A 25,530-nucleotide genomic window follows, 5' to 3' on the forward strand; every position below is an offset into this window, starting at 1 on the left:
GGTAGGGGGTTTTAGTTAAGTCGGGCAGCATGGTCGGTGCAGGCTTGGAGGGCCGAAGGGCCTGTTCCTGTGCTGTAATTTTCTTTGTTCATATGGAGCTGGAGGAAATTGCAAATAAGTGAGACCATGGAGGGATTGAAAACAATGATTAGAATTTTATAATCAGGACTTTGCTCAACTTGAAGCCTGATGCGCGATATAACACACGAGAGGCGTGATGTACTCGGGAAATAAAGGCTTTTATTGCCAACAATAACAGAGCTACCATATACAGTACACGATCCCAGACTAAAGGGTCACCAGGCAGAGCAGTGACCTTTATACCTCTCCCAGGAGGCGGAGCCGACTGGGGTGTACCATAACAACTATATTAACAGGTAGAATAGCCCAACCCTAACCCCAACAGTAACATATATACAGACTCATAGTACTGGCCAGACCATGGCTCAGCACTACCTAGTGGGAACCAACAATGGTTCACCACAAAGCCAATATAAATCATGAAGCACGGGGATGATGTGTGGAAGAGACAATGCAAATTTGGGCAGAGACAACAGATAATCTTGTGCTTATAGAAGTGTGGGAAGCCTTCCAGAAATGTGTTGAAATAAAGTAGAGGAAACAATGGCATTGATGAGGGTATCAGCAGCAGATGAGATGAGTCAGGTAATGTTACCAAAGGTAGAAATAGACCTTAAGGTCAAATATAACACTGAGGTTGCAAACAGCCAGGTTCAGCCTCAGGTAGGAAGAAATTTGGAATTGGTGGCTAGGGAACACAATTTGTGGCAGAAATCAAAGGCTTCAGTTTCAACACTTAGAAAAAAATCTGTTCATCCATTACAGGACGTCAGACAAATATTGTGACAATTTAGGGACAGTGAGGGTTTAAGAGGTGATGGTGAAGTAGAGCTAAGTGTCATCAGTGTACACGGTGGCAAAGTGGTTAGCACTGCTGCCTCACAGCGCCAGGGACCCGGGATCCATTTCAGCCTTAGATGACTGCGCTGAGTTTGCACATTCTCCCCATGTCTGCATGAGCTTCCTCTGGGTGCTCCGGTTTATCATAGAAACACTACAGTACAGAAAGAGGCCATTCGGCCCATCGAGTCTGCACTGACCACAATCCCACCCAGGCCCTACCCCCATATTCCTACATATTTACCCACTAATCCCTCTAACCTACACATCTCAGGACACTAAGGGGCAATTTTAGCATGGCCAATCAACCTAACCCGCACATCTTTGGACTGTGGGAGGAAACCAGAGCACCCGGAGGAAACCCACGCAGACACGAGGAGAATGTGCAAACTCCACGCAGACAGTGAACCAAGCCGGGAATCGAACCCAGGTCCCTGGAGCTGTGAAGCAACAGTGCTAACCACTGTGCTACCATGCCGCCCAAACAGCCAGGTTCAGCCTCAGGTAGGAAGAAATTTGGAATTGGTGGCTAGGGAACAAAATTTGTGGCAGAAATCAAAGGCTTCAGTTTTGTGTGTTTCCTCCCACATGTGGGTTTCCTCCCACATTCCAAAGATGTGCAGGTTAGGTAGGTTGACCATGCTAAATTGACCCTCAGTGTCCCTAGATGTGTAGGTTAGAGGGATTAGCAGGGTAAATACATGGTGTTGCGGGGAAAGGGCCTGGACACCAAGTTCTATCGGAGGGTCGGTGCAGATTCGATGGGCCGAATGGCCTCCTTTTGCACTGTAGGGATTCTATTCTGTGTCTATGACATGGAGTGGGAAGGGACATGTTTTCAGATGATGTCACCAAAGATCAGCATGTAGATGAGAAATTAGAAGAGATCAAGAAAAGATCCTTGGGGGAACAAGGGAGGTAACTACAATAAATGGTGTAGACTGGAGCAAGAAGTTACAAAGGGACATAAACAGATCGAGTGAATTGCAAACTGTAGTAGATGGTGTTCAATGTAGGGAAAGAGTAGGTTAACTCTGGTTTTCTCTCTCCACGGATGCCATCTGGCCTACTGAGCAATTCCAGCATTTTCTGTGTTTATTACTGGATGACTTTTACTTAATATTTGTGTGCCAGAAAGTCAGATGAAAAATATTGTGTTAAATGCTGACAGTATTTTAATCCACAAAGTATTGGCATGAATATGTACAGAAATTTAAATTGGGCACGTGAATTTAAAGCAATGAAATCCAACAAATTAAATACAGAAGCTGTTACAATTCTGTTAGTTAAAAAATAGGCCTAAATGGATAAATTGGAGCTGACTGCAGTTCAATCAATGTGGTTGGAAGTTGTAACCAATGAGAATGAATCTTGACTCATCAATGCCATTTGTATAGAGTCTGATATTGCCTTGGTTTTTAATTAAAAGCAACAATGACTCATGGTTGGAGATTCATCTTATTCTAGGTGACATGGAAAAGTTTCTAAAACTGCTGGCTACGATGAAGCTGATGCATTCTTAAGGATATGACGTGAATTAACACATAAAACTCCATAACTGGATCAACACCAGGGCACTGTGGCCTTGTATCTGGATCTGTATTGCAAACAAAGCCAGAAACTCTGACTGCACGGTGGAAAACGGATGAAACAGCTGCTAGTTAGGCTCCCATTGGAAAGGACAAGCAATTAAATCGACAGTAAAATCCTAACAAGTTGAATCTCAGGGGATCCACCCACAAATGTGTGTTAAGTGGAGCTTCATGTTAGCCGAGGAGGCTCTGTTCACACATGAATGGTGTCTCTCTGTGATCTGTTGTGCTCACAAACGCACTTTATGTCAAAACAACAGTTTTAAATGCCAAATGTAAACAAGCGGACACAGTAAAGCAGTAAATAAATCTTTATTCAATTTGTTCACATCTTACAATGTGGGGCGGCACAGTAGCACAGTGGTTAGCACTGCTGCTTTACAGCTCCAGGGACCTGGGTTCGATTCCTGGCTTGGGTCACTGTCTGTGTGGAGTTTGCATATTCTCCTCGTGTCTGCGTGGGTTTCCTCCGGGTGCTCCGGTTTCCTCCCACAGTCCAAAGATGTGCGGGTTAGGTTGATTGGCCATGTTAAAAAAAATTGCCCCTTAGAGCCTGAGATGCATAGGTTAGAGGGATTAGCGGGTAAAATATGTAGGGATATGGGGGTAGGGCCTGGGTGGGATTGTGGTCGGTGCAGACTCGATGGGCCGAATGGCCTCTTTCTGCACTGTAGGGTTTCTATTTCTACAATGGCTCAATATTGCAAAATACCAGAGCTCTGCACTGAAAAATGTTTGGAGTTAGTTCCGGAAAAACTTGATAACCTTTCTCTGTTTAATATGTTGTCTTTGGATGTGCGTCATACAGTCAAACATATTTTTGCTGTTTCGGTGTCACAATGTGAAATCCCACAGTATCTCTACAGCCTTCGTAGCATCAGCTAGGGAAACAGGAGGGCATACGGATGGGAATTTAATCGGACCAGTCAGGGTTTCCGGCTCCTCGTTTGAAGAACATACTGCATTTGCAACTACATCATCTGTCAGTCCTGTCATGCAGAATGCAGCATCGCCCACCTCTGAGTAGGTTTCCATGGTTGTCTCTTGGAATTTCCATGCCATCCTCCTGTAAGCGAGCAAAAAGTGCCTCGTCATCGGCTTGGTTGGCTTCACCCTGCTCCTCTTCATTTCCTTTGGCAGTTGCAATCGTAACCCGTTTTAAACTCAGTCTGGTGGAAGCAGTTGGCAATTGTGACTTCTGTCACCTTCATCGTGAGCACGGCCTCTAGAGCAGTTGGATTGTATTCCTTCTTTTCGATGGCCTTGACAACCTGAGAGATCAGCTGCAGTTGTAGCAGGTCCTGATCCATTGGCTGGAGAATGGCTGAGGCAAGAACATCGACCTGATGCTCTTGGGCCAACAATGTCAGGGGGTGCAGGACAGTTATCTGCCATGACCACAATCTTATATTTCTCTTGCTGGTACATTTTGTCCACTTTCCTGATCCTCAAAAATGCTGGAGTTCATCCAGGTGGTTTTGTTAGCCTCGTACTGCATGTCTTGATAGCAATGTGGCTTCCTGAACTTTCCTGTCACTATAGGCAGTAGCTTTTCAGTGCCATCCCTATTGGCACAGGCCATAGTAGTGGCACATTTCTTGTTCCACTTTCCACCATTACAACTTCAAACATCAAAGAGCTGTCCGGCAAAAGATGGTAAAACAGTCCAGTTTCATCCAAGTTAAAACTGTCTCGTGGTGCATACTCATTCAAGACATGGGCAAGACCATTTTGGAGCCAATCTCCTGATATTGCTGCTGTAACCACTGCGCCCTCACAACTCACTGTGCAGAAGATGGTGCAGATGTGAGGGCCTATGCTACCACATGGAGTAGTCGAGTAGTTAAAGTGAACAGCGCAGACACATTTAAGGGGATTTTAGATAAACACATGAGACAGAAAGGAATTGAAGGATATATTATATCAGTGTGGCATGAAGTTAAGAAGTACAGTGGGATGTCCTTGTGAAGCATGAACATCTGCATGACCTACTGGCTCCAGTAGTTTGTTTCTGTGATTCAAGTTCTAAAATAGATTTCTTCTAGATCCGGATGTTAGAATTTCCACCTATGTGAATAGGTGGAAATATGTTAATTGACATGGGAAGCAGTTTGAAAATGGCTCATATGCTTTTGAGAAAATATGCAGGGGAAAGAAAGTCTTTGCTCCTTGAAACATTGCGCATAGAAATGTAACCACAGGGAGGAGGAAACAAAAATAATAAGGAATTCGCAAATGAGGAGAGGTTGACTGAGGAACTAACAGGTCTACAGGAAAGATTAACATTGTCCATCAGCTGAAAGCTCTCACTGTCCATGATCTTCCATTCAAAGTTTTTAAAAATTCATTCACAGAATGTAGGTTCCATTTCAGCATTTAATGCCCATCGTTAATTGCCCTCGAGAGGATGGGAGTGAGCCAATTTTTGAATACAACTGAGTGGCTTGCTTGGCTACTTGGGAGGACAATTAAGAATCAGCTACACTGCTGTGGGTCCAGAGTCAAGTATAGACCACATATGGATCACAGGCGACCTTAAAAGAGTAACAGCAGCAGATTTCCTTCCCTAAAGGAAGTCAGTAAACCATATGGGCTTTTACAACAATCCAACAGTCTGATGGTCACCATTACTGATGCTAGCTTTTTATTCCAGATTTATTTAATTAGATTCAAATTCTCCAGCATCTGTGGTGAAGTTTGAACACCCAATTCTGGATTATTAGTCCAGTAACATCACCACTATTCTACTGTACCCACATTACATTAAAAAGTTGCATTTCCCTAAATATTATGTCTTATGGCAGAAATTTTCCAGTTCTTCATGCTGGCGGATCTTCCGGCCCTGGTACAGGAAGATCCCGCAACTGGCCAATGGCGGGCTGTCTCCACTGCTGGAAAAAAAACTACGGGGGGTGGGGTGGTGTGTGTGTGTGTGGCTGGCTGGCGAATTCTGCTCTATGACTTCAAGAAGTTTCCGACTCAGATCCTGCTTGGCTTTTGCTACCAAATAAACCTGTTGAACTTTAACCTGGTGATGTGAGACTTCTTACTGTACTTTCCATAGTGGACAGTATTCTAGTCTGGACAGTTTACATCCTTACCTTTCAAACTGTCACACCCTGCAAAATGTTTCCAGTACCATACAATTAAAAACTAGGGATAAAATTCAGTCATAATTAAGACAAAAAGGCACAGCTTCCCAAAAGCATTGAGTAATTGATAGAAAAATTTGTTCAGTGAAGGTGTCCAGTTTACAAATACTTTGAAACACAGCAGTTTGCCCTGACATTATTGAATCCAGTAAGAAGTTTAACAACACCAGGTTAAAGTCCAACAGGTTTAAAGCTTTGGACTTTAACCTGGTGTTGTTAAACTTCTTACTGTGTTTACCCCAGTCCAACGCCGGCATCTCCACATCATTATTGAATCCACCCAGCTGGCACTTAGCCACAGAGAATCTCCTTTTCCATTAAAGGGAAACGAGAGAAAGGAACAAACACTCTTATATGGCATGTCTTCAGGACATTCCTAAATCAATAAAATACTTCTAAAGTGTATTTGCCGCTGTTACGTCAGTAAATACAGCAGCCTATTTGAACATGCAAGGTCCAATACACAGTATATAACATGAATGACTCATTAATCTGCTATGGCGGAGTTATCTGAGGAATGTCAACAAGTACACTGTTGAACCTGCTGTTCTCGTTTGAATAGCACCATGGAACCATCCATCAGAATGATTTAATGTCCTATCCCAAATGTCGCACCACTAACAATGCTGCATTCCCCCATGTCAGTTTAGATTATGCACTTAAATCTGAAGTGGGGATTTAAATCCACAACTCCTTGATTTAGAGGTGCGAACTACTATCAACTGAACTAAACAGACAGTTGAAAAGATAAGCTGGGAAAAATTGCCTCAAAGTTACGGTTGTGATCTGTTTCAGAGGGGCACTGGTGGAGACCTGGGATGTTACAGGACATCTGTATAGGCACAAAATTTGTACTATATAACATAGGACTGTAAATACTGTACAAAAGACTGTACATAGGAATGTACAAGATCCAAGAAAGGAATAGAGAAGGAATTATTTTCTCAAACAGACATCAATGCATTCCATAATTTTCAGCACAAGAATCTTATGCTTTTGATTCTGTTTGTTTAAAAAAGTGAAAATCTCATTTCAATTATAAATCACATTGTGCATCTGATTATAAAGATGAAGCAGCAGAAAAAGATATAGCATTTACTTTGCGAAAATCTGAATGTTGAAATTAAGTAGCTTTGGGGAGACTAAGAAGCTCAAGAAGTTTAATTAATGAACAAAGGAGTCTTTCCAAAATCACATGTATTTACTTTACAGAATATATTTATGCAATTTGAAAATAAAATTATTTCTTTCCTCTGTGATTTTTCACTCATTCCAAGCAGACAAATTATTGAATGGAATAAATCAGTTTAAAATTCAGAGTTAATATATTATTCAAGTGACTGTATCTGCTAACTAACCAGTGCTGCCAAATCAACTAATTACTGTCAAGGTATCAAAGAGATTTTGTATTCAAATTTCATTAAGCAAAGTAAATGCTGAGAAATAGATTCTAGAAGAGGGGATTAGAAATAACCTGTGACATGGAATGAAAATTTTTTTATTACGAATCCTAACAGCTGAGCAAAGAGCAAACAGTAGTTTGAATAATTTTTCCAAAGTAGGAGTACTTTTTTAAAAAGTATTGCTGCAGTTGCATTCATCCAGGTAGGGAGCGAGTACTCCATCCTGAATTATGACTTTTAGATGATGGACAATCTTTGGGGAGTCAGGAGGTGAATTACTCACAGCAGAATTCCCAGCCTCTGACGTGTTCATGTAACACAGTAAGAAGTTTAACAACACCAGGTTAAAGACTTTAACCTGGTGTTGTTAAACTTCTTACTGTGTTTACCCCAGTCCAACGCCGGCATCTCCACATCGTGTTCATGTAACCACAGTGGCAAGTTCAGTTTTTAGCCAATGGTAAACTTCAGGATATTGATATTGTTTTCTGAAATGGAAATTTACTCCAAATTTCCATTGTTTAATTTCTTATGCAGTATCAGAGTTTAGGCGCCATTAGTTAGATACAAATTTTCATTATCCACTGCCAAATAGCACAATGGACAAATTGAAGAAACGGGGTGCATATCTGCAATGAAAATCTACATCACAGAAGTACTCTGGATGAATACGAGAAATAGAAGCAGTGGACTTTATGGCCCACCCGAATCGGCTCCACTATTCGATCTTGGGCTTCAGCCCCACTCCCATGCCCATTCCCCATATCCCTTGGTTCCTGTAAGACAAAAAAAAACCTGTTTGTCCCAGCCTTAAATGTATTCCATGATGGGGCATCCACCAGCCCCTGGAGCAGAGAATTCCAAAGATTCACAACCCTTTTGAGTTGATCACAACTTGGAGGAAGCGCCGAGGGTGTCATGAGTGCAAAATGGCTGGGGGACTTCGATGGCCATCATGAAAAGTGGCTCAGTAGCACTAGTACTGGCTGAGTTCTAAAGGACACAGCTGCTAGACTGGGTCTGTGGCAGGTGACGAAGGATCCAAGAGGGAAAAACCTACTTGATCTTGTCTTCACACAGTTCTCATGAAGACAAGAGTTCTGTCTTCACACTGAGGATACCCTCCATCGTGTTGTGTGGCACTACCACTGTGCAATTGGGACCGATTTTGAACAGATCTAGAAACTCGTGACTGGGTAGCTTGGTGATATGGGCCATCAGCAGTACTACTCAAACGCAATCTGTAACCTCACCGCCTCATATATCCACCATTCTACCATCACCATCAAACCAGGGTATAAAGCCTCGTCCTGACCTCATTACAGCCTTGGTTCAAACGTGGACAAAAGAGCTGAACACCAAAATTGGTATCAAGAAGCCAGAGAAAAACAGGAGTCAATGGGAATCAGAGGGAAATCTCTCTGCTGGCCAATCACACCTAGCACAAAGGTTGTCATGGTTGGAGGACAAACATCTGCGTTCCAGGACATCACTGCAGGAGTTCCTCAGGATAGTGTCCTCTGCCCAACCAGCTTCAGCTGCTTCATCAATGACCTTCCTTCCATCAAAAGGTCAGAAGTGGGGATGTCCGTTGACAATTACACATTGCGCAGCACCATTCGCAATTCCTGAGATACAGCAATATCTGGAAAATTTCCAGGCTTTGGCTGACATGTGGCAAATAATATTTGCATCTCACAAATGCCAGGCAATGACCATCACTAACAAGAGAGGAATCTAATCCGCATACCATGACAATCAATGGCATTACCATTGCATAATTCCCCCACTATCAACATCCTTGGCGGGGGGGGGGGAACACCACTGACCAGAAACTGAACGGAACCATATAAATACTGTGGCTACCAGAGCTGGTAAGAGAAGGAATCCTACAGCAAGTAACGTACCTCCCAATTTCCCAAACCTTGTCCACCATCTATAATGTACAAGTCAGGAGTGTGACGGAAGACTCTCCACTTGCCTGGATAAGTACAGCTCCAACAACACAAGAAGCAGCCCACTTGGGCTGGCGTCCCATCTACAAACATTCAATCCCTCCATCACTGACACACAGTGGCAGCAGTCTTTACCATCTACAAGATGCAGTGCAGGAACTCACCAAGACTCCTTAGACAGTGCCTTCCAAACCCACAACCGCTGCCACCTAGAAGGGCAAGGGCAGCAGATACAGGGGAACACCACCATCTGGAAGTCCCCTTCCAAGCTACAACCCATCCTGACAAAGAACTATATCGCTGTTCCTTCACTGTCCTTCGGTAATCCGAAGTGCATTACTAGAAACCACAACATATCTTTGCGTTCATCACCACTGGACTCCATAATTGATTTACCAGTCTGATCAGTAATAACGATTATTTCAAATTGTGAAATATTCACATCCACTTAAAGCTATTTTCATGAAATGTAAACTTAGAACGATAGCCACAGTGGAATCTTTAACTTAGCAGTAGCAAAGTAATTTTTTTAAAGAATTGATATTCTGAATATACCAGGGAATTTGAAACTTTGGGGTAAAAATAATTGCATGAATCATTGTATAATGTAACTGGGCATTATGTTAAAATTGCACCATGGAGCAAGATGGGCATTTTCCTGATGTATCATTCTCATTCAACTATTTCCCCCTTCTCTCTCACAAACAGATACAGAAAATGAAGATCAACCCTCATCTCCACAGTGGAGAAGAAACTTACCATTCCCAAACTCGGAGGCTTTTGTCATCAGAAGTGCTCACAAAACGCCTGTTCTCATCCACAAATGTGATGGTATTAACAGCTCCCAGATGCCTATCATACTCCTGAACAATCTCTCCAGATCGAATATCCCACTGTAAAGGAAAATTTGATTCTTCAGTCGTTTTAAGGAAAGATAAAATATGGAAAATTGTTCATACACAATAAATATGTTACCACTCAGAAGCTCCACTGTTATAGAAAAAAAGCCCAGCAACACTCCTCTTCAAGGAATTTGAATTCTTCCATCCAACTACTATAATTTTAGAAACTTACTTTCGTTAAAAGAACTGCAGAGTTTGAGATATTGGTACATGCTCTTTTTACAAAAGTTTTATTTTCTTCCTGGAAATACTTCACCTAATATTTGATTCAATGCTAGTGTTATGTTGTCCTCGACAACAGAATTATTCTCCTAGTGCAAATGAGTTCATATTAATTACTCACTGAAGAGGAACTCTGATGAGACAAAATTGTTTCTTATAAAACTTTAAATTGTGACAAACGAAAATAGTTAAATGAAGCGATCTTACTGGCTCGTCACACTGGTTGATCAGCATGGCGGGCCAGTAAGATCAGGCGAGGTGAAAAATTGGTTTGCACCCGGTTTTTCCTCACGTGATGTTACCGGCCCCGTTCTGCCGGCAAAATCAGCCTCACGCCCAGGAGGCCATTGAAGCCCCCCCAAGTGGTCGGGGGCAGGGCCAGACAGTGCCCCTTGGGCCCTGCCAGACTGGCACCAGGGGTGAAGATCGGCGCGGGGTGGTGGTGGGGGGGACACGGGACGGGACAGTAAGAAGTCTCACAACACCAGGTTAAAGTCCAACAGGTTTATTTGGCAGCAAAAGCCACTAGCTTTCGGAGCGCTGCTCCTTCGTCAGGTGAGTGGGAGTTCTATTCACAAACAGGGCATATAAAGACACAAACTCAATGCGAGTCTTTACAGGTAATCAAGTCTTAAAGGTACAGACAATGTGAGTGGAGAGAGGGTTAAGCACAGGTTAAAGAGATGTGTATTGTCTCCAGCCAGGACAGTTAGTGAGATTTTGCAAGCCCAGGCAAGTCGTGGGGGTTACAGGTAGTGCGACATGAACCCAAGATCCCAGTGGAGGCCGTCCTCATGTGTACGGAACTTGACTATCAGTCTCTACTCAGCGACTCCGTGTTGTCGTGTGTCATGAAGGCCGCCTTGGAGAACGCTTACCCGAAGATCAGAGGCCAAATGCCCATGACCACTGAAGTGTTCCCCAACAGGAAGAGAACACTCTTGCCTGGTGATTCATGTGTTCATTCATCCGTTGTCGTAGCATTTGCATGGTCTCCCCAATGTACCATGCCTCGGGACATCCTTTCCTGCAGCGTATCAGGTAGACAACGTTGGCCGAGTTGCAAGTGTTTGTATCGTGTACCTGGTGGATGGTGTTCCCACGTGAGATGATGGCATCCGTGTCGATGATCCGGCATGTCTTGCAGAGGTTGCTGTGGCAGGGTTGTGTGGTGTCGTGGTCACTGTCCTCCTGAAGGCTGGATAGTTTGCTGCGAACAATGGTCTGCTTGAGGTTGTGCGGTTCTTTGAAGGCAAGAAGTGGTGATGGCCTTGGCGAGATGTTCATCTTCATCAATGACATGTTGAAGGCTCCAGAGAAGATGTCGTAGCTTCTCCGCTCCGGGGAAGTACTAGATGACGGGTACTCTGTCCGCCGTGTCCCGTGTTTGTCTTCTGAGGAGGTCGGTGCGGTTTTTCGCTGTGGCGCGTCAGAATTGTCGATCGATGAGTCGAGCGCCATATCCTGTTTTTAAGAGGGCATCTTTCAGCATCTGGAGGTGTCTGTTGTGATCCTCCTCATCTGAGCAGATCCTACCTCCACCTCCTCCCAATTCCTGCCCGTACAGCTCAGCAGTCAGCTTCCCGGTGTGAATAGACTCTGTCTACTCCCCCCACTGGCGAGAATCACAGTTTGCCTCATTTTTTTCCTAAATGCCATACGATTGCATCTGAGAGCTTGCCCAAAAAATGGGCATGATTCTCTCCCGTTTTCATGCTTGTTTGGCACTTAGAATTTTTTTGGTAAGATCGTCTCCCACAGATTAATTTGAAGTACAATAAAGGGTCATCTTTGCTTAATTTTGAAAGCTAAAAATGAAGAGAAAATATAATTGTCAAATCACCGGCTTCTAGAAACCTTAGCTTTTCCCTGAAAGCATGTGAACAACAGAAGGTGAAGACATGTGGCTTGTCTCCACCTCCTCCCAATTCCTGCCAATCTTCCCCACCTTCTCTCCTTAGTGCTGCAGGATTCGCATCTGACAGATTTCTAAGACTGTCAATCGAGTTGCTTGTGGGCGGTACACCCACAGAAAAATATTTTAGAGAAACAGGAATCCCTGTACTTCAGGTTTCCCAACATTAGAATTGCAGCCCCTTGCGTGGAACACACCTCCAGGCTAGATCAAAGTCTTGATTTAAATTATTGCAATCGAGGCATTCAATTGTTGAGTACCATTCCAAAAAACACCCCTCAACAATTTCAGCCTCCAAATGACTTTAGGAATTGCTCATTCAGACCACTCCCTGACTAGGGACAGGCCAGGTTAAGTACAGATCTTTTTTTAGTTAACTAATCATCATAATTGTATTTCCTGTCCGTAGACTATCCATGGACAATGGCATTGAAATGTGAGCTATTGCAGAAAGACCCTGCCTCATCAAGCAGAGTCTGAGTTTTAAGACCCATTGGCAGCACTCTGCTATTTTAACTTCTCTTGACCGTATATAAAATTTTCATACAAATGAGTGGACTAATCCCAGCAGGTCTCTGGTACAATTTCTAAATTATCCCATGGCTTTGCAAACATCTGTGGCTACTTAAGGTTGTTTAAAAATTGGTGCAGAATAATTAATTAGTTGAGAATGTCTTTTTAAACACTGGGTATGTGTCCTTCCTTCATTGTTTAAGGTCACCGTCTGAATGGAATCTGATGTTACATGTTGTCAACATGTCGTTACAGTCGCTCTGCACTACAGAAAATTAAATCATTTCAAAAACACAAAAGTTCCAATAAACCCAGACTTGGAGACACTTATATGACTCCATTCACCCCCATGCACAACTGTTTTATTGTTTTCCAAAGTATAGCAATGCTAACTAGTACTGGCTTCATTCTCAAAAGGAAAACATTTTCCTTCCTCGCGTTCTTGATAATATCTAGTTTTGTTGCCATGCCATCAAAACAGAAACACATTATAACATATAAGCCAGGGAAATTTAATACATAGACTGTTAAACACTCAGCAGAACATTCAGCAAAAGAAAAACAGATTGGTTGGCGAGAAATGCAAAACTTCGTCATGCAGGCAGTCACCATTGCTCTGCACTGTTATCTATTTTTAATTAATGACCCAAAAATGCAAACTGGTCTGAATTTTAAAATGAAAATCTGCAGTTCATGTTTTTAAAAGACAGATGGGAAACTGACTGAAGCATCTACCGATACTTCTGTGCAAGGCTGACACAGCATGAAGTGATGGCCTCCCTATCAGTGAAGTACCCACTCAATCATACTGCACGTGGTACCAACATCTGAGTCAACCAAATAATGAAGAATAGAACGACATATTTCTGGAAGATTGCATTGCTGCCACACAGCTGCTACTGCCTACAGGGAAGAAAGAATGAATGTTACATATGTGCTAGTGCATCATATGCAGAAATATTAGCTGGTGAGAATTGGGCTTGCTGCTGCCCATTTTTTGGGTACTGTGAGCTCCAAAGTGGAGCTCGTGATGCACTTAAATGTATCTGATGTCAAATCAGTTTTGAAGTTAGCGCCTGTGGAGTAAACGTTTGCAGGAAGTACGCAAAATAGGCAGATCATGACTTCAATCACCCTGCAATGCTAACTTAATGCTAGTGGTTTTGGAGCTCAATGCTCCAAACAACTCTTAAGTTCACACAGCTGAATATGCGGAAGCAGCAGGAAGGACATCCCTGCGCTATAAGCGCTGTTTGCTTTCAGGTTAGTTGTTGGTTGATTTCTTTTGATAGCCCACAATTGTACAAACTTTTGTTGCTTTATATTCTTGTAACAAGCTGCAGAAGTCTAAAGGTAGTGATGTGGTAGGTGCTGAAGAACTTTTTCGTGACTTCAAGGCTTCTGCACAAACCAGTTGTTTTTAAGCATGGGTGCAGAATTTCCCTTGGAATACAGCATGATTTGGGAGAATGAATAGGGGCCATGTAGAGCAGGACAAGCTGATGGAAAAAGGGGTTATGAGAGGAGAGAAAGGCTTTCACAGGAGGCCAAAAGCTGTTGGGTGGATGGTGGAGATGTGATGATTTAAGCAGCGGCTGAAGCTGTTGGTAGGATATGATATTTAAAGATGCATTCACTGATCTTAACCAATTTTGTCAGGTCACAGAATTTCTTGCAGCATTGCCCGCAGGTCCTTGGGTTTTCACTCCTGGTACTGACTTCCATGGCAACTGCTCCACCTGTCTTTGGACCATGTGTCTGGAAGGCCTCCTCCTCCCACTGTGGATATGGAACATCTCCGCTCCAACCTCCTCCATTAAGATTGACAGTGAATCACATTTCTTCATCTTGGAGCCCACTGTCTTTGCCGTGAGGTCATTTCTCACCTTTTCCCAGATTAGATTTCCTTGAATCACAAACCTAGCAGCTGTTTCAGCCACAATACATCCCATCCACCATCGCCTTCACCCCTCCACACCCCCATCTTTAAGAGGTGCAGGATAGCTTTAAGTAGTTCACGCTAACAACAGTGACCCCCAGCTGATGCACCCAGCCAATGAAAAACACTAGCTGGATGCAGAGATCATTAAAATGAGCTATGTTGGCATGCTGCTTGCAATGCAATCAATAGATGCTGGTTAATCTCACATGCCGATCCCCCACACAGAAGAAAAACAATGTAGAAATCAATGACTCAAAATCGCTTTTACTGTTTTGCGAAGCTGCTTGCAGCATCACTGTCAGAATCAGCAGGCCATTTGACTGCCCACTCACTGCCTGTAAAACCTATGAAAATGAAAGTCCGAATAAAATACAAACATGGAAAAATATGGAATTATAACTTCATTATTTCTCACAGTGGTGCAATTGCCTCTGGAATTTTGAGAGGCTATCGAGAAGTCATTAATATAATACAACAGAATTTAAAACAGGAATGGGGCACAAAGAGATTCTTACCTGGACAATTTTCTTATCTGACATTCCAGCCACAAACAGCTGCTGCTTGTCTTCATCAGGATTGAACTTGACACAGTATGGAACTTTTCGATTAGAAAACTTGGCTGTACATTTCCCTGAGGGCAAAGAAACAGTATAAAAAAGGATAAGGCAATGGCGTAAGGGATTATACAGCATTGCAAACTAAAGAACAATTTCTTCAGAGACACTGCTATAAAATTAATTACACAATGAATATATACATAAGTGAAATCCTTCACTTAGCTGTCACTGCAGTTGCACAGGGGGTAATAATTTGACCGGGGGTGGTATGGTGGGAGGAGGTAGCATTTGATGGTGAGCAGTTACAGGTGTGGGGGAAGAGAGAACAATAAATGAACAACAAAAAAGATTCATATTCCTTTATTTTTCAGAATTCTTAAAACCAAATTTAAAAATTGTAAGCAATCTTCCAAGTATCACCAAGGAGATGACTTACGGTAGTGCGTAGGTGGCCTATCTGAAAAAGTAGCCGAAGCAGGTTCTATTGCAATTTTCAAAGGAGAGTTAGAGAACAACTTGAAAAGCAGAAATTTGTAGGGCTATGGGTAAAGGTTTGGGAGTGGAACTAAATGGATAGCAACTTCAAAGAACATGATTTCCTAGGTATGGTGGGCTGAATGGTTCAGCCCATCATATCTGTGCTTTATGGTTCTAAAAGTCAATAATTTCCTCCAAGAAGGGATATCCAATGTCCACACAGGTCTGGCACATCAATATGTTTTTTTCAGTCACATTTCAATTTAGATAATGAGCTGCAAGTGCTGAACTACTGGTGGCTGTCAACTCGCTTGTCTGTATGGGGCTTTTTTGATTTGATTTATTATTGTCACGTGTATTAGTATACAGTGAAAAGTATGGTTTCTTGCATGCTATACAGACAAAGCATACCATACATAGAGAAGGAAAGGAGAGAATGCAGAATGTAGTGTTACAGTCATAGCTATAGTGTAGAAAAAGTTCAATTTAATGCGACGTAGGTCTATTCAGAAGTCTGATGGCAGCAGGGAAGAAGCTGTTTTTGAGTCGGTTGGTACATGATCTCAGACTTTTGCATCTTTTTCCCGACGGAAGAAGGTGGAAGAGGTAATGTCCGGGGTGAGTGATTATGCTGGCTGCTTTTCGAAGGCAGCGGGAAGGGTAGACAGTGTCAATGGATGGGAGGCTGGTTTGAGTGATGGACTGGGCTTCACTCACGATCCTTTGTAGTTTCTTGGAATCACTGGGAAGCAGACTGACTGGAATGTGAAGAAGGTCAAGCTCACTGAGAAACAGACCGGGAGGAGTGTAAAGCAGGTCAGGATCACTATGAAGCAGACCGGGAGCAGTGTGAAGCAGGTCAGAATCACTATGAAGCAGATCAGGAGCAATGTGAAGCAGAAATAAAAACAAAAAATGTTGGATAAACTCAGCAAGTCTGGCAGCGTCTGTGAAGAGATCTTAATGACTTTTCTACAGAACTAAGTGTGAAGCAGGTTGGCACCACTGTGAAGCAGACCAGGAGCAGCGTGAAGCAGGTCAGAATCACTGTGAAGCAGACCAGGAGCAGCGTGAAGCAGACCGGGAGCAGCGTGAAGCAGACCGGGAGCAGCGTGAAGCAGACCGGGAGCAGCGTGAAGCAGACCGGGAGCAGCGTGAAGCAGACCGGGAGCAGCGTGAAGCAGACCGGGAGCAGCGTGAAGCAGACCGGGAGCAGCGTGAAGCAGACCGGGAGCAGCGTGAAGCAGACCGGGAGCAGCGTGAAGCAGACCGGGAGCAGCGTGAAGCAGACCGGGAGCAGCGTGAAGCAGACCGGGAGCAGCGTGAAGCAGACCGGGAGCAGCGTGAAGCAGACCGGGAGCAGCGTGAAGCAGACCGGGAGCAGCGTGAAGCAGACCGGGAGCAGCGTGAAGCAGACCGGGAGCAGCGTGAAGCAGACCGGGAGCAGCGTGAAGCAGACCGGGAGCAGCGTGAAGCAGACCGGGAGCAGCGTGAAGCAGACCGGGAGCAGCGTGAAGCAGACCGGGAGCAGCGTGAAGCAGACCGGGAGCAGCGTGAAGCAGACCGGGAGCAGCGTGAAGCAGACCGGGAGCAGCGTGAAGCAGACCGGGAGCAGCGTGAAGCAGACCGGGAGCAGCGTGAAGCAGACCGGGAGCAGCGTGAAGCAGACCGGGAGCAGCGTGAAGCAGACCGGGAGCAGCGTGAAGCAGACCGGGAGCAGCGTGAAGCAGACCGGGAGCAGCGTGAAGCAGACCGGGAGCAGCGTGAAGCAGACCGGGAGCAGCGTGAAGCAGACCGGGAGCAGCGTGAAGCAGACCGGGAGCAGCGTGAAGCAGACCGGGAGCAGCGTGAAGCAGACCGGGAGCAGCGTGAAGCAGACCGGGAGCAGCGTGAAGCAGACCGGGAGCAGCGTGAAGCAGACCGGGAGCAGCGTGAAGCAGACCGGGAGCAGCGTGAAGCAGACCGGGAGCAGCGTGAAGCAGACCGGGAGCAGCGTGAAGCAGACCGGGAGCAGCGTGAAGCAGACCGGGAGCAGCGTGAAGCAGACCGGGAGCAGCGTGAAGCAGACCGGGAGCAGCGTGAAGCAGACCGGGAGCAGCGTGAAGCAGACCGGGAGCAGCGTGAAGCAGACCGGGAGCAGCGTGAAGCAGACCGGGAGCAGCGTGAAGCAGACCGGGAGCAGCGTGAAGCAGACCGGGAGCAGCGTGAAGCAGACCGGGAGCAGCGTGAAGCAGACCGGGAGCAGCGTGAAGCAGACCGGGAGCAGCGTGAAGCAGACCGGGAGCAGCGTGAAGCAGACCGGGAGCAGCGTGAAGCAGACCGGGAGCAGCGTGAAGCAGACCGGGAGCAGCGTGAAGCAGACCGGGAGCAGCGTGAAGCAGACCGGGAGCAGCGTGAAGCAGACCGGGAGCAGCGTGAAGCAGACCGGGAGCAGCGTGAAGCAGACCGGGAGCAGCGTGAAGCAGACCGGGAGCAGCGTGAAGCAGACCGGGAGCAGCGTGAAGCAGACCGGGAGCAGCGTGAAGCAGACCGGGAGCAGCGTGAAGCAGACCGGGAGCAGCGTGAAGCAGACCGGGAGCAGCGTGAAGCAGACCGGGAGCAGCGTGAAGCAGACCGGGAGCAGCGTGAAGCAGACCGGGAGCAGCGTGAAGCAGACCGGGAGCAGCGTGAAGCAGACCGGGAGCAGCGTGAAGCAGACCGGGAGCAGCGTGAAGCAGACCGGGAGCAGCGTGAAGCAGACCGGGAGCAGCGTGAAGCAGACCGGGAGCAGCGTGAAGCAGACCGGGAGCAGCGTGAAGCAGACCGGGAGCAGCGTGAAGCAGACCGGGAGCAGCGTGAAGCAGACCGGGAGCAGCGTGAAGCAGACCGGGAGCAGCGTGAAGCAGACCGGGAGCAGCGTGAAGCAGACCGGGAGCAGCGTGAAGCAGACCGGGAGCAGCGTGAAGCAGACCGGGAGCAGCGTGAAGCAGACCGGGAGCAGCGTGAAGCAGACCGGGAGCAGCGTGAAGCAGACCGGGAGCAGCGTGAAGCAGACCGGGAGCAGCGTGAAGCAGACCGGGAGCAGCGTGAAGCAGACCGGGAGCAGCGTGAAGCAGACCGGGAGCAGCGTGAAGCAGACCGGGAGCAGCGTGAAGCAGACCGGGAGCAGCGTGAAGCAGACCGGGAGCAGCGTGAAGCAGACCGGGAGCAGCGTGAAGCAGACCGGGAGCAGCGTGAAGCAGACCGGGAGCAGCGTGAAGCAGACCGGGAGCAGCGTGAAGCAGACCGGGAGCAGTGTGAAGCAGACCGGGAGCAGTGTGAAGCAGACCGGGAGCAGTGTGAAGCAGACCGGGAGCAGTGTGAAGCAGACCGGGAGCAGCGTGAAGCAGACCGGGAGCTGTGTGAAGCAGACCGGGAGCAGTGTGAAGCAGACCGGGAGCAGTGTGAAGCAGACCGGGAGCAGTGTGAAGCAGACCGGGAGCAGTGTGAAGCAGACCGGGAGCAGTGTGAAGCAGACCGGGAGCAGTGTGAAGCAGACCGGGAGCAGTGTGAAGCAGACCGGAAGCACTGTGAAGCAGACCAGGAGCAGTGTGAAGCAGGTCAGAATCACTGTGAAGCAGACCGGGAGCAGTGTGAAGCAGACCGGGAGCAGCGTGAAGCAGACCGGGAGCAGTGTGAAGCAGACCGGGAGCAGCGTGAAGCAGACCGGGAGCAGCGTGAAGCAGACCGGGAGCAGCGTGAAGCAGACCGGGAGCAGCGTGAAGCAGACCGGGAGCAGCGTGAAGCAGACCGGGAGCAGCGTGAAGCAGACCGGGAGCAGCGTGAAGCAGACCGGGAGCAGCGTGAAGCAGACCGGGAGCAGCGTGAAGCAGACCGGGAGCAGCGTGAAGCAGACCGGGAGCAGCGTGAAGCAGACCGGGAGCAGTGTGAAGCAGACCGGGAGCAGTGTGAAGCAGACCGGGAGCAGCATGAAGCAGGTCAGAATCACTGTGAAGCAGACCGGGAGCAGTGTGAAGCAGACCGGGAGCAGCATGAAGCAGGTCAGAATCACTGTGAAGCAGACCGGGAGCAGTGTGAAGCAGACCGGGAGCACTGTGAAGCAGACCGGGAGCAGCATGAAGCAGGTCAGAATCACTGTGAAGCAGACCGGGAGCAGTGTGAAGCAGACCGGGAGCAGCATGAAGCAGGTCAGAATCACTGTGAAGCAGACCGGGAGCAGTGTGAAGCAGACCGGGAGCAGCGTGAAGCAGGTCAGAATCACTGTGAAGCAGACCGGGAGCAGCATGAAGCAGGTCAGAATCACTGTGAAGCAGACCGGGAGCAGCATGAAGCAGGTCAGAATCACTGTGAAGCAGACCGGGAGCAGTGTGAAGCAGACCGGGAGCAGCATGAAGCAGGTCAGAATCACTGTGAAGCAGACCGGGAGCAGTGTGAAGCAGACCGGGAGCACTGTGAAGCAGACCGGGAGCAGCATGAAGCAGGTCAGAATCACTGTGAAGCAGACCGGGAGCAGTGTGAAGCAGACCGGGAGCAGCATGAAGCAGGTCAGAATCACTGTGAAGCAGACCGGGAGCAGTGTGAAGCAGACCGGGAGCAGCGTGAAGCAGGTCAGAATCACTGTGAAGCAGACCGGGAGCAGCATGAAGCAGGTCAGAATCACTGTGAAGCAGACCGGGAGCAGCATGAAGCAGGTCAGAATCACTGTGAAGCAGACCGGGAGCAGTGTGAAGCAGACCGGGAGCAGTGTGAAGCAGACCGGGAGCAGCATGAAGCAGGTCAGAATCACTGTGAAGCAGACCGGGAGCAGTGTGAAGCAGACCGGGAGCAGTGTGAAGCAGACCGGGAGCAGTGTGAAGCAGACCGGGAGCAGTGTGAAGCAGACCGGGAGCAGCGTGAAGCAGACCGGGAGCAGCGTGAAGCAGACCGGGAGCTGTGTGAAGCAGACCGGGAGCAGCGTGAAGCAGACCGGGAGCTGTGTGAAGCAGACCGGGAGCAGTGTGAAGCAGACCGGGAGCAGTGTGAAGCAGACCGGGAGCAGTGTGAAGCAGACCGGGAGCAGTGTGAAGCAGACCGGGAGCAGTGTGAAGCAGACCGGGAGCAGTGTGAAGCAGACCGGGAGCAGCGTGAAGCAGACCGGGAGCTGTGTGAAGCAGGTCAGAATCACTGTGAAGCAGACCGGGAGCTGTGTGAAGCAGACCGGGAGCTGTGTGAAGCAGACCGGGAGCTGTGTGAAGCAGACCGGGAGCTGTGTGAAGCAGACCGGGAGCAGTGTGAAGCAGACCGGGAGCAGTGTGAAGCAGACCGGGAGCAGTGTGAAGCAGACCGGGAGCAGTGTGAAGCAGACCGGGAGCTGTGTGAAGCAGACCGGGAGCTTTGTGAAGCAGACCGGGAGCTTTGTGAAGCAGACCGGGAGCAGTGTGAAGCAGACCGGGAGCAGTGTGAAGCAGACCGGGAGCTGTGTGAAGCAGACCGGGAGCAGCGTGAAGCAGACCGGGAGCAGCGTGAAGCAGACCGGGAGCAGCGTGAAGCAGACCGGGAGCAGCGTGAAGCAGACCGGGAGCAGTGTGAAGCAGACCGGGAGCAGTGTGAAGCAGACCGGGAGCAGCGTGAAGCAGACCGGGAGCAGCGTGAAGCAGACCGGGAGCAGCGTGAAGCAGACCGGGAGCAGCGTGAAGCAGACCGGGAGCAGCGTGAAGCAGACCGGGAGCAGCGTGAAGCAGACCGGGAGCAGCGTGAAGCAGACCGGGAGCAGTGTGAAGCAGACCGGGAGCAGTGTGAAGCAGACCGGGAGCACTGTGAAGCAGACCAGGAGCAGTGTGAAGCAGGTCAGAATCACTGTGAAGCAGACCGGGAGCAGTGTGAAGCAGACCGGGAGCAGCGTGAAGCAGACCGGGAGCAGTGTGAAGCAGACCGGGAGCAGCGTGAAGCAGACCGGGAGCAGCGTGAAGCAGACCGGGAGCAGCGTGAAGCAGACCGGGAGCAGCGTGAAGCAGACCGGGAGCAGCGTGAAGCAGACCGGGAGCAGCGTGAAGCAGACCGGGAGCAGCGTGAAGCAGACCGGGAGCAGCGTGAAGCAGACCGGGAGCAGCGTGAAGCAGACCGGGAGCAGCGTGAAGCAGACCGGGAGCAGCGTGAAGCAGACCGGGAGCAGTGTGAAGCAGACCGGGAGCAGTGTGAAGCAGACCGGGAGCAGCATGAAGCAGGTCAGAATCACTGTGAAGCAGACCGGGAGCAGTGTGAAGCAGACCGGGAGCAGCATGAAGCAGGTCAGAATCACTGTGAAGCAGACCGGGAGCAGTGTGAAGCAGACCGGGAGCACTGTGAAGCAGACCGGGAGCAGCATGAAGCAGGTCAGAATCACTGTGAAGCAGACCGGGAGCAGTGTGAAGCAGACCGGGAGCAGCATGAAGCAGGTCAGAATCACTGTGAAGCAGACCGGGAGCAGTGTGAAGCAGACCGGGAGCAGCGTGAAGCAGGTCAGAATCACTGTGAAGCAGACCGGGAGCAGCATGAAGCAGGTCAGAATCACTGTGAAGCAGACCGGGAGCAGCATGAAGCAGGTCAGAATCACTGTGAAGCAGACCGGGAGCAGTGTGAAGCAGACCGGGAGCAGCATGAAGCAGGTCAGAATCACTGTGAAGCAGACCGGGAGCAGTGTGAAGCAGACCGGGAGCACTGTGAAGCAGACCGGGAGCAGCATGAAGCAGGTCAGAATCACTGTGAAGCAGACCGGGAGCAGTGTGAAGCAGACCGGGAGCAGCATGAAGCAGGTCAGAATCACTGTGAAGCAGACCGGGAGCAGTGTGAAGCAGACCGGGAGCAGCGTGAAGCAGGTCAGAATCACTGTGAAGCAGACCGGGAGCAGCATGAAGCAGGTCAGAATCACTGTGAAGCAGACCGGGAGCAGCATGAAGCAGGTCAGAATCACTGTGAAGCAGACCGGGAGCAGTGTGAAGCAGACCGGGAGCAGTGTGAAGCAGACCGGGAGCAGCATGAAGCAGGTCAGAATCACTGTGAAGCAGACCGGGAGCAGTGTGAAGCAGACCGGGAGCAGTGTGAAGCAGACCGGGAGCAGTGTGAAGCAGACCGGGAGCAGCGTGAAGCAGACCGGGAGCAGCGTGAAGCAGACCGGGAGCAGCGTGAAGCAGACCGGGAGCAGCGTGAAGCAGACCGGGAGCAGCGTGAAGCAGACCGGGAGCAGTGTGAAGCAGACCGGGAGCAGTGTGAAGCAGACCGGGAGCAGTGTGAAGCAGACCGGGAGCAGTGTGAAGCAGACCGGGAGCAGTGTGAAGCAGACCGGGAGCAGTGTGAAGCAGACCGGGAGCAGTGTGAAGCAGACCGGGAGCAGTGTGAAGCAGACCGGGAGCAGTGTGAAGCAGACCGGGAGCAGCGTGAAGCAGACCGGGAGCAGCGTGAAGCAGACCGGGAGCAGCGTGAAGCAGACCGGGAGCAGTGTGAAGCAGACCGGGAGCAGTGTGAAGCAGACCGGGAGCAGTGTGAAGCAGACCGGGAGCAGTGTGAAGCAGACCGGGAGCAGTGTGAAGCAGGTCAGAATCACTGAAGCGAGAGAGAGAAAAAAATTCCAACAGTGATATCACAGAAAGGCAGTGATTTAACTGGACGCTGAGTATTTTAACTTTGTTCTCTTTTCTACAAAGTTAGAGGCTGGATCCTTTGAGACTTTCCAAAAAGAAATTGGATCATTATATACATAAAGGTTGAGACCAGAGTGATAGAAATGTCAGTCAAGTAATATTTTATTTTAGGGGAACGAATGAATATCTTTAATGGAGCCAAGAATGCAAGATGATTAGAAAGCTTTACCGCTTTGATTATAACTGGGATGATATCTCAAAACACCGAGACGATATTTTGAGCAGCCCAGGTGGCTACCTCTGAACTGATTCTGGAAGCAATGGGCATCTCCAACAACACTCCATCCCCTGAACAAAAGTGCTGCCTTTGCAGGTACTTTCACCGAGCGGAGAAATTGATCAAAATCCAGTCCATAATGGAGGGAACTTTACACGCCCTTGGAGGTAGATTTGTGGGGAACAGAAAATAATTGGAAAAAACGTTGGACAGGAATGCCAACATGCTCCCACTTTTCCTGAAAGTAGCTTCTGTGTGCTGACAGCCAACGGCCCAGCAGTGGAGAGGAACTGACTAATATAGTTAACAATGCATTATGAAGGCATTTTCTGAAGGCAATGAAATTTTACCAACACTGCCCAGAACCTCTGCTCACAGGAGATGAGTGCATAATGGGAGATTGCTTGTCATGAAAATAATAGGCAATCTGCATATAAAGGTGCAAATCAGCAAACCTGAGGTCACTGGCAGGTGGAGGATTGCAAGAGAATGATTATAACCTGCAGACGGATGTTACGGATAGTGCTTGTGGTGAAGAAATGGCTGCTGTTTTATCCATTTTGTCCTGGCACAGTGGTTCGCACTGCTGCTTCACATCGCCAGGGACCCGGGTTCGATTCCCGACTTGGGTCACTGCCTGTGCGAAGTCTGCACGTTCTCCCCATGTCTGCATGGGTTTCCTCCGGGTGCTCTGGTTTCCTCCCACAATCCGAAAGACCTGCTCGTTAGGTGCATTGGCCGTGCTAAATTCTCCCTCAGTGTACCAGAACAGGTGCCTGAGTGTGGTGACTAGGGGGTTTTCACAGTAACTTCATTACAGTGTTAATGAAAGCCTACTTGTGACATTAAGAAATAAACTTTAAACTTTAACTCTTGGCCCATTTGCCTCAGCAACACTCTCACAGAAAACACAGTGAAGGCTGCTGCCTGCATTTTGATTTGCATGCTCTGAATAGCCCTCCCATCTCCTCAATCTGCCTAGCATTCCTAATTGGGCGCTGATCCCTCAGACACCCTCTTAATTGGACTCCTTCCTGAAGAATGTACTGGCAGTCCCACTGCTGCAGCAATTGGGTTCATGACCTTAAAATGGTCCCACCAAACAAAAAAAACCTCGTTCAGCCTATTAATTCTAGAAACAACATCAGCTGATTATATTTATTATGAATTTACTACATTAGAATAGAAATTGGTTGAAATGTAACAGATTACTGAGCTGCATAAATGCACTTACATTTATCTAGTGCCTTTCACGATCACTGAATTTCTCAAGATACAGGCAAAAACTGTGGATGCTGGAATCTGAAACAAAGACAGAAAATGGTGTAAAATCTCAGCAGGTCTGACAGCATCTGTTCTGACTCAAAACGTTGCCTCTATTCTCTCTCCAAAGATGCTGTCAGACCTGCTGACATTTTCCAGCATTTTCTGTTTTTGTTGTGACTGGATTTCTCAAGGTGTTTTAGAGCTAATTAAGTATTTTTGAAATGTAAAGGCAAGGCAAAGTCACCATAGTCCCAAATGACGATAGGCTGATCTCTCTTTTGTGGGGGAGAGCTGACTGGTGGTAATTTTAACCTGAAGATCTCGATTTAATGCATCATCAAAAGAATGGCAGCTCTGATAATGTTGGACTCCCTCAGCACACCATTGAAGTGCCAGCTTTCATTTTTGTGGGAGGTGAATCTGGAACCTTCTGACCGAGAAGCAAGAGAGTGTTACCAACTGCACCAGGATTGAAACTCATACAATTGACATACATTGTACACATCATTCATACAAGATGACTGGAGAGTTTCAAAGACAAAACAGTATTTTTACATACCTGTCTCGGTGTCCCAGAGTTTAAGGTACCGGTCATAAGCAGCACTGAGGAACTGGGTACCATCATTGTTAAAGCATACGTCTCTTACAGCTTTACTATGGCCTTAAAGAGAAATAAAGAAGGGGAAAAAAAGTATATTAACACTGATGACATCAATGACTACAAATGTTTCATGATGAAATTCACAGAACATAATCTTTGTGACTATGTCTATAAAACAAAGTCTATCTGTTACACTAAGAAAATGACTTCTAACCTCCTTAAAAGGAGACCTTTTAAAAAAATGTTTCAACAAGAATTTCA

At 47.8% G+C, this 25,530-nt stretch overlaps 1 protein-coding gene across 1 annotated transcript in view; it reads right to left on the minus strand.

Annotated features, from left to right (window-relative positions):
- cdc40 (cell division cycle 40 homolog (S. cerevisiae)) overlaps positions 1-25,530 on the minus strand; it is a 133,663-nt gene that overhangs the window by 36,757 nt on the left and 71,376 nt on the right. The window contains exons 10-12 of the mRNA XM_078212365.1: positions 25,228-25,329; positions 15,033-15,148; positions 9,783-9,916 (exon numbers count right to left, since the gene is read on the minus strand). Of these exons, the coding sequence (XP_078068491.1) occupies positions 9,783-9,916; positions 15,033-15,148; positions 25,228-25,329 (352 nt within the window). The remainder of the gene's footprint in view (positions 1-9,782; positions 9,917-15,032; positions 15,149-25,227; positions 25,330-25,530) is intronic.

The sequence above is a fragment of the Mustelus asterias genome, chromosome 5 (genome assembly GCF_964213995.1).
Source record: "Mustelus asterias chromosome 5, sMusAst1.hap1.1, whole genome shotgun sequence".
Classification (NCBI taxonomy): Eukaryota; Metazoa; Chordata; class Chondrichthyes; order Carcharhiniformes; family Triakidae; genus Mustelus; species Mustelus asterias.